This window comes from Rattus norvegicus, chromosome 12, assembly GCF_036323735.1.
Source record: "Rattus norvegicus strain BN/NHsdMcwi chromosome 12, GRCr8, whole genome shotgun sequence".
NCBI classification, from domain to species: domain Eukaryota; kingdom Metazoa; phylum Chordata; class Mammalia; order Rodentia; family Muridae; genus Rattus; species Rattus norvegicus.
Genome location: NC_086030.1, coordinates 16,680,368 through 16,690,102, shown reverse-complemented (window position 1 = coordinate 16,690,102; position 9,735 = coordinate 16,680,368). Strand labels below are relative to the sequence as shown.

The following is a 9,735-nucleotide window of genomic DNA, read 5'->3' as shown; positions in this document are numbered from 1 at the left end:
GTTTTCTTCAAGGCTCTCTGCTACGACAACTGCTTAGTGTGTTCTAGCTGATACTCACTAGCCAAGGCATCACATTTCTCCTCTGGCAGGTAAAGGGGGTCTTTTCTTCCTGGCCTACGCTAGGGCCATTAGGAGTCCTATGTCCTTCCTTGGAGTGAGTAGAACATGGCGCTTGTTTGCACCCAAGAATTCCTGGGGACCTGTGATTTGAGTGGGGACAAACAGAGCCAAGAGAAGCGTTCACAAACATTTATTTACACAAAATTCAAGTTACATATGATACAGTCTTTTTACACAGTAGTTTAAACAGACTTGTTTTCTCTATTTTTACTACCAAAAGGTAAAGAAAAACGTTTAACCATCTACTTCATTTTTTTTCCTTTTTTTCTTTTGTACAAAGTGAGATCATGCACTTTTCTCTTAACTTTGAAATCTTTTGCTAAGTGCAAATACTAGATTCTCTCCAGTTTTAAGGCAAATACACTGGGAGTGGCTAGGCAGTTTCTTAAACCAGGAAGCAGTCTGGGTCCTAGGGGTTAAGGTGGCAGCTGCCTTGGGGATCCTTGCTGGCCCACCCCTCACTCCCTAGCCCTGCTGGCAACATGGGAGGGTCACTCCTTGATGGAGACAGGCAGTAGCAGTCTCCCTGTCACAGACTGACAATATTTTGAAGGATACGTCTCTGGCCTCACCTCTCCAAATGGAGTGCCAGGGTCTGGATGGCACCTGCCTGGCCTGCTCTTCCAGCTACCCCAGAAACTGCCAGTTTTTCCATCTGGCCTCTTGGTGGAACAATGTGATAGGGTACTGAGGCGCCCAGAACTGGGTGCCCAGTCCAGCGGCTCATGAGGCCTTGGAGGGGCAGTGCTCGGAGTACCGCCCCCTGCAGGGCTTCTGGAGAAGTGCAGAGAACACGAGTACACTAATTGTTAAGGTACTTGGAGGATCCTGTCATGCAGCATGTGGCCCATCTTTCCAAGGCACTGTCATTCAGACTAGCATCACAGTTCAGGTGACCCATGGCAGGGCTCCTGAGTTGCCCTGTGTGCCCTACCCACACTCCAGTGACAGTGGGCACCTCAGGGAGTCTTTCCTTTTCCCAGGGACATCTTCTCTCTTCTAAGTCTGTACACTCTGAACATGGGACACTCCACGACAAGGACAGCCAGTACAACTGAGTGAGACACTTGCTATCAGCCCTGGTCAACACACACTGGAGGAGAGTATAAAGATCTGGTCTGGACAGGAGGGGACACAGGTAGTGGGAACATGGCAAAGACTGTGCAGGCCGATTTTCATCTGACTCTAGGGAAGCCAGCTGTCCTCATCTTGGAGCTAGACCTCTCCTGTCTGCATCCACTGCTAACTAGTGAGGGACAGCTGAGCGGGCAGGAGGGTTGCTGTGATAGCTGCAGCAGCTCCATGAGGTCATCTGCACTGCTAGGGAAGCCCCTAAAAACCTTAGGAGAGATGCTGCTCATCCCAGGTTGGTGACAAGTGAGGTCTCTCCCAGAAAAGGGGCAGCCCAGGAATAAAGGGCCCTAAAAGGGTCCTTCTGTTTGATGTCAAGTGTCAGGACTACTGGTTCTCAGCAGTTGCCAGCCCTGGGGAAATACCTTCAACCTGACTTTCCACGGATGGGGACACACAAAAAACTTCAGCTCAAACTATGTGAATAGGAGCAACCTCTAGGTAACAACAGAACAAAACTTGCGCCACAGAAGATTCTTGGCGGCCCTTGGACCTGAGTGGGCCTTGGGCAACAAGGAGAGAGCCCTGGCCTGGGGAGGGTAGGCCATTTTCCCTTGGGCTTTCAGTGGTCTGCTGGGGAGGAAGTATGGCAAATGCTTAAAGGGCCTGCTTCTCGGCCAAGGCCCCTGGACTGGCTGCTAAGATAGATGGCAGACCCGGGGAGCTGCCCTATTACTGGTGCAGCGACAGTCAGCACCCAAGGCGCATCAGACCCGAAGGAGCAGTGGACCTCGCAACGGGAAGAGCAGGAGGACACGAGCCCACACCCCATAGGGAGTCGAGGACTTCATCCCTACTCAGAGGATGAGACTGGGTCCTCCTGCAGACTCAGCACAGCTGGACAGGGCTTTGGGTGTCAGAAGCGATGCCGTGGTTGGGGGCCAAAGTGCATGGGCAGGTTGTGCTCCAGGGGCACATGCACGTGGCCAAAGTCGAAGTTGACACGCACGTTGGGCAGAGGGGGTACATAGGGTGCGGGCACAGGACCCATGTTGATGGGGAAGTTGTTGAACACGGGCCGCACAGGTGGCAGGGGGAAGGGTGGGTGGACAAAGGCATAGGGTGGCATCTGAGGGTGCAGGTTCTGTGGGACAGGCCGTGGCAGGGCTTCCACACGCTGCACTTTCTCAGCCGGCTTCTCCAGTGGGGGCCCGATGCGTTTGAAAGTGTTCTCTGAAAGGGAGTTGGGATTCAGTGAGGCAAACAGACCAAACCAACAGCAGCAGATTCGCCCCTGTGACTAGGGCTCTGCATGCCACTTCTGACTCTGCCAGGGCTCGGGAGCCTTTAGGGGCAGTGCAGCCTGGGAGGGCCACTGACCTTAAGACTCCTTTGTGCCCAAAAGTAATGGTTCTTAGAGTAGGCTGGATAATGATTAAATTCAAGACAAGAGACACCACTGTCCACCAGAGCAAGATCCAAAGGGTAAATCCACACTTCCCAGGGGTCACTCTTCACCTACAGAGCATGCGGCAGTTTACCTGGCCTCACACCGTCCATGTACAACGTCCCCTCCCTTCAGAGCCCCTGGGGCTCGCTGCCACCCCTTAGTGTCAGTCCACGGTGCGAGCCAGTCTCTTAGTCAGGCTTCTATTTGCCTCCAGAGCTCACACACACACACTTGGGAGTGTTTCATCGTGAGGGATGCCCACTGAACCATGGCTTCCCAAGCCTCCCAAGCCTCATCTATGCCGGGAAGAACACTTACCTCCATTCTTTCTTTTCTGCTCCTCCTCAGCCTCCTTTTGGATCTCCTCAATCAGCTTCTCATCATCTTCCTAGAACAAAAGCAACATCAGGGCAAATCTGCAGCACCGGGAAGAGGCCACGGGCTGAGGGCAACACATCAGCACAGCCCTTCCCCAGCTCTTGCCCCTCTTCCTTCCTTCGTCAGCTGCCCAGCCTTCTACTGAGGAGGGCTGTGCTGGAAAGGCCTGTGTCTGGGCCCTCAGAGTCATGGAAGCAGGGCAGACGACACAGACTGGCTAAAAGCCTCAGGCGTTCCTCATCTCCACGCTGCAGCTCTGGGCACAGGAGGCTTTTGGACCCACCTCTCACAATACAGGGAGGCCCCACTGATTGGAAACTGCCCGTGGTGTCCAGTGGTATCCCTGCAGCAGAGGTCTGGCCTCTGCGGGACGGAGAGAGGCATTTTGCATACAGAGAAATTACCAGTGACGTGGTGTGCCTGTCCTCCCTGTTTAGAGGAGAGCTGGACTGCCTGTCCTCCCTGTTTAGAGGAGAGCTGGACTCGCGTCCGAGCCATGTCCCTGCTTGCTTCATCTGATTCCTGAATGGCCGGCGGAGTGCATCTCTAGTTCACAGTGAGACAAAGACTCTTCAGTTGGCGCTGGGTGTGACAGTGCAATGTCTTCTTTAATCTCTGCCATTGGGAGGCAGAGGCACGAGGATCTCTGTGAGGTTTGTGACCAGCCTGGTCTCCAGAATGAGTTCTAGTGAAGGCTACAAAGTGAGACCCTACCTTTTTTTTTTTTTTAAAGAATTATTTCTTTTATGTCTATGAGTACACGCACTGTCCATGTCTTCACACACACCAGAAGAGGGCATCTGATCCCATTACAGATGTCCTTCCAGAGGTCCTGAGTTCAGTTCCCAATGACCACATGGTGGCTCACAACCATCTGTAATGGGATCTGCTGCCCTACCTCTCTGGTGGTATCTGAAGCAACATAGTCTGAAGATGAGCTACAGTGCACTCATATACATAAAGACAAAACAAAGGGGTTGGGGATTTAGCTCAGTGGTAGAGCGCTTGCCTAGCAAGCACAAGGCCCTGGGTTCGGTCCCCAGCTCCAGAAAAAAAGAAAAACAAAACAAAACAAACACAAAAGAAACCCCACCGAGATGGTGGACATCCATCAGAAGCACCACAGCAGACCTTGACACATCAACTGAACTGACCGAGAGCACGTGGAATCCGTCCTGAGGGCTGCTTATGAATAGCCAGATTTGGTGCACGCCTCTGATCCAGCACTTAGGAAGCAGAGGCGGGAGGGCTTGCCTGGCTACCCAGTCAGATACTAACCAATGCTGAGTGTGGTGGTGCTTGTCTGCAAACCCAACACTTGGGAGGTGGAGGCAAGATCAGTTTAAAGTCATCCTTGGTTATTTATCAAGTTCAAGGCCATCTTGGGCTACATGAGACCTTGTCTCAAAAAACCAAAATGATGAGGGCAAGTTTCAGTCATGTAAGGGGCTCTTAGAAACACTTGATTCTCCAGACCAAGTCACCCAGCCTACCTTTGACGATGTTGGGTTCCTCCCTTTTTAAATTTAAAATTTAATTTATTTGATCATTTAATATGTGGTGTGTGTTCGTATGTGCATATCTATGTATGTATGTAGTGACACTTGTGTGGAGTCAGAGGTCAACTGGCAGACGTTGGTCCTTTACTACCTGCATAATCTTGCTGGCCTCTTTTCTCAAGAGAGGGTCTTACTGTGGAGTTCATGCTGGCTTGGTATTTGTAATTCTCCTGCCTCAGCCACCTGAGTGTAAGTGCCACTAGTATTCTAACGCTCACCTGTGATACCCAAGAAAGTTCTGGGATGAACAGGAGGCTGCAATGCGGCCTATGAATGACAAAGACCCCAGCCCCGGACTTCTTGTTGGAGAAGTAATCAGTGATCTTACTACAAGGCTATCATGTCCCTCAGGTCAGGAATTTCATTAGACAGATGTGTACCATATGCTGCTGTGACACAGTACGCTGTTAGGCCCACCTCTGAACCACCACAAGACAGAAAGCCACCCAGATGGAGTGTGTCACTATGCAGCACATTCCCTTGACTGATGAAGGACTTCAGTAGAGGGCTGCTGGAGATGGCTCTGTAGCAACTTGTGTAACGCCAGTGAACACTCACATTCTCCAGGCTTCAGCTGCCAAGTGACAGATTTGGTTGAAATGATCCAAATTAAGCTTTCCTCGACATAGGGAAGTCTAACTGCTTACCTCACTGTGCCCACAGATGCAGTTACACCTGACACTGAGATCATGCTTGCCCATGTCCACTGTCTGGGAGGAGTACTGTGGACTCTCTGCTAGAGAGGCAGAGGCAGGTAGAGAGAGTTCCTGAACAGCCAGGACCACACTGAGAAACCATACTCAAAGTCATAAAGAGACTGGTGCAGGGATTGGCTAGGGCAGTGCCTGTAAAGAACTCAGCACAAGGTAAGATCTCACTTGGAAAGTAGGAACACAGACTTTAGAGGCACAAAAAGGGTATGGACTGGGACATGGTGTTTGAAAAGTTAATTTATTTGAGACAGGGTCTCTCTGTTTCCCTGGTTATTCTGGAACTTGCTATGTGTAGCACTGACTGGTCTGTGCTTCCTGAGTGCTAGGATTAAAGGTGTGAGCCACTGTGTTATGCTTTTACAGATATTCTTACTTTGTATGCCCGAGTGTTTTTGCCTGTATAAGTTTCTGTGTATCATATTTGTGTTTGGTACCTAAAGAGGTCAGAAGGGGCATAGGGTCCCCTGGAACTAGAGTTACAGATGGCTATGAGCTGCTGTGTGAACGCTGGGAATGAAACCCAGGTCCTCTGTAAGAGGAGCCAGTGCCTTACACCCATCTCAACCTCCCGAGTGTGGGATTCTAAGTGTGTGCTACCACACAAGCCTCTGTGTGGCTTCTTCAATTTAAGCAAGAGGTTGCCCCACTGACCATTTCTTAAGTAAATGTTAGTGCTGTCACCAGACTTCATCCCTGTCCAGCTAACTGTGGTGTCACTGGTATTTCCTAGGGAGACAGCTAAGACTTCTCCTGGCGCAAGACAGTACTTAGAAACCACACATTAAAGTCTGGTGTGATGGAGTGCACCTGTAACCCCAGCACTCTGGACGAGGAGGTAGGATACTCAGAGTTGGGAGTCATCTGCAGCTACATAGTAAATCTGAGACTAATCTTGGTCACATGACACCTATTTAAAAAAAAATTTCAAAATACACCCCCCATTCATTCTGACTTCCTCAGAGCACAGAGTTGAGACCCCAGAGAAAGTGAACTGCTACTCTATTGGGTGCAGTGGCTTGGGAAGAACATTCAGTTAAGGAATGGCAAATGTCGCTGTGTCCTTAAGGTCTACAGAGCAGGTCAGGGTAACTTCCTTCCTCCCCTTAGCTTGTGAACCAGTTCGTGTGCAACATGCATGTCCTGAAGGGTACAGGAAAGGTGAGGACAGGAAGAAGCAGTGTTACAGCTGGCTCTTCACCATGGACTCTCTGCTATGACATTTCAGAGCAGAGAAGACTGGATGTCCATCTTGGCTCCTCAGAGTCCTGTTTTAATTAGAAGAGTGATATAGATGGCTTTCCAGATCCATGAATCTAACCAATATGGGTGGAAAATATTTGGTAGAAAAAAATAGCAACTGTTCAGAACAAGGCCAAGCCTAAACACTGCACCTCTGACTTGGAAACCATGATTCTCCTGGCCAGCTGTTTAAGCTCTGAGGCAGAACTGCCTAGATAGAACCTTGTGTCTACCACAGAGGATGGCTGGATCATAAGGGACATGGACTTTTCCTTTGAGACAGAAGGTCCTAGGCTGCTTATGGCAGTATGAAGACACGGAATGTTGCTGTCTGCCTCCCATCCCTTTCAGGCTTCCTGTGGACAGTCCGCAAGAATGGACTAACACGATTGTAGGGGCTTTCTCCCCTCCTCTGCACAGCACTAGCAAGGGTCACCCAGCCTTTCCTCCCATTCCCTCCTTCGTTTCCTCACTCCCTGAGGTGCCACATTCCTCAGGACCATTTGCTCTGAATCAGTCTGGGAGTCTGGAGATGACCTTGGCCCCTTACATCAGTCTCTGTTACCAGAACGATGGGGCTCGGGCATGACTGAGGAGGAATCACGAGTCAAACAGTTCAGACCTCAACTATGAGCAAGGCATGGGGCATAGGTCTGTAATTTCCCACTCCTATGGAGGAAGGTCTGTGAGTTCCAGGACAGCCTAGGCAAAAACAATGAAAAACCTCTGAGCAAACAAACGGTTGCATCCGACGGCTTTTGCTGTGTTAACAACTTTAAAAGGATTTTTTTTTTTAAAAAGAGAAAAAAAGTCTCCGTTCAGCCAGTATGTGTATATTCTGGTCACTTCCCACTTTTCTGGGTGGAAGGTCCCTACCCAGCAGTTTCCTTTCAGTCTAACTTCCTTAGGCTAAGGCAGGTGGGTAGGCATACAATTTTTATCTAATATCCACTTTATCACAACTGAAGAAAAACCTGTACTGTTCCAAAAAGGAGGAAGGGCTAGGTTTAGGGTTGATGCCTGCCCTTTAGTCTGAAAACAGATGGAGCGAAGGAGGGCCCAGGGAGACAGTCTAGGCTACCTGAGTAAGGGAGCTGGGAAAGGGCTTGCTGTGGGGCTGCTGGAAATGGAACAATGGGAGGAAAGAGGATGACAGGTTGGGAAGGAACAGGATCACAGGCCAGTACCAAAGTTCTTTTGGCTGAGCCACTTACAGGAAGCTGGAGTCTGCTTGGCCATAGCCACAGGGCTAAGTAGTGGATATGGCTAAAGATACACAATTTTGGGACTCCAGATCCAGGAGTCTAGCCCTAATCCCACTCCCAGCCTATTCTTTCAGAAAATTGTTGTACCAAAGCAGCGAAGGGCTCTGTGGTGGCTAATTCTGGTTGTCAACTTGTGTCACCTGGGAAGAAGGACCCTCGACTGAAGAATCACCTCCAGCACACTGATCTCACCAAGTCTATGGAAAGTTTGGGAAAGCACACGAGGTTCTATGTAGGCAGTCCCACCTTACTACCTTGAGCACTTGGCCACACAAACCAGTTTACAAGTGAGAGGTCTACTTCATCTAGGCTCTGCCTTGCTCTGAGAAGATGCCGTTTTTCCTGCTCCCAAATATCCTTACTCATGGTTGGTTGGGTTATTGGACAGAGAGGGTCAGCCAAGGAGTCAGTATACACCGGGGCACAAGCTTCTCTAACTCAGCTTAGCTCACAGTGACCTCTGAGGGGCTCATAGCCACTGGTAATCCAGACCCACCAACTCTTGATACCTCTGAGGGCCCCTGAACACACATGTACACAAGCACACACACATTGAAAAGTAATAAAGGGAGAGATGGCTCAGTGGTTTAAAAGCACTGGCTGCCATCAAAGAGGCATCCAAATGGCAGCTCACAACCACCTGTAACTCTGGTTCCAGGGAATTTACTCTCTCCTGACTGTGGGACAGCAAGCACACGCCACACGCCACACGCCACACACAAACATGTGCACTCCAAAAACAGTCAAACACAAAGATAAATCTAAGAGAGACAGAGAGAGAGAGAAAGCCAGGCTATGGCAGCACACACCATTTAATCTTATCAGTCTGGAGACAGAGGTAGAGGCAGAGGCAGAGCTCTGAGCTCGAGGCCAGCCTGCTCTACCCAGCAGGTTTCAGGTTCCATAGTGAAGCCCTCTTTCACAAAACCTTTAAAAGAGTATTATGTGTATTTGTTGGGTGCAGAGGTACATGGTTTAATCTCACACTGAGAGGCAGTGGCTCTCTAGGATTTTGAGGTCAGTATGGTATACGGAATGAGTTACAGGCCAGCTAAAGTCACAGTGAGTCCTTGTATCAAAATAAATAAGTAAATAAATAAACAATAAAAGAAAAAAAGAAAGAGTATATATTCACCATTAAAGCATAAATCCACAGGTCACCTGCTGGAGGCAGTTCCACAATTGCGGGTGCCTCCCTCCCTCTCCCCAGGTGTGCTAAGTTGACAATCACCAGCAGCCATCAGAGTCCCTGAATGAGTGAGGGAAGGAGTTAGAACTAGACCCCAAAGCCTGGGTCTGTAGCCCCAAGCTGAAGATAGTCTAGTAGGTCTTGCAGTCTAGTAGGTCTTGTTTACACAACTGCTGATGGTGGAAAGTCTAGCTCGATGACAGAATGTTGCACAGAATGAGCAAGGCCCTGGGTTTAATCTCCAGCTCTGAAATACAAATAAAACCCAACAAACCAGGCTGGAGAGATGGTTCAGCTCTTCCAGAGGTCCTGAGTTCAATTCCCAGCAATAACATGGTGGCTCACAACCATCTGCAATGAGATTCGATGCCCTCTTCTGGGAAAAAAAAAAAAAGAAAAAAGAAAAAAAAAAAAAAACCCAAAAAACTTACCAGAAGTAAATAACTGCTAACAACATACTGGTATATTTCTAACACCCTTCCTCCCCCGCCCTCTTTCTGGCTTGACTTTGCACCATGATTCCTATTCTCACACAGAGACTGGCAGGGTCAGTCAGAGGGCACTAAAGGAAGGGCAGGTGGCCTAGACTCACAGATAGATCCCAGGCCTGAAGAAGTGTCTCTGTTCTTTTCTGAAGAGCAGGGACAGCTGAGAGGGAAGTGGGTGGAGTCTGGCCAGTGTTAAGGGAAAGAGGATGAGGACATACCAGGCTGTGATGGAAGTGAATCCTGAAGTGCCCTTTGGACCCCTA

General features: G+C 49.5%; 1 protein-coding gene across 7 annotated transcripts in view; it reads right to left on the bottom strand.

The window, feature by feature from the left end:
* Positions 1 to 234: 234 nt before the first annotated feature.
* The window catches only part of Rnf216 (ring finger protein 216), a 121,542-nt gene continuing 112,041 nt past the window's right edge, over positions 235 to 9,735 (bottom strand). For 6 of the 7 annotated variants that reach the window (XM_039089364.2, XM_063271261.1, XM_039089363.2 and 3 more), the window contains exons 16-17: positions 2,960 to 3,029; positions 235 to 2,424 (exon numbers count right to left, since the gene is read on the bottom strand). In XM_039089364.2, coding sequence (XP_038945292.1) covers positions 2,108 to 2,424; positions 2,960 to 3,029 — 387 coding nt within the window. In that variant the 3' untranslated portion in view covers positions 235 to 2,107. The remainder of the gene's footprint in view (positions 2,425 to 2,959; positions 3,030 to 9,735) is intronic. The other variant, NM_001107122.1, reaches the window with a different exon arrangement.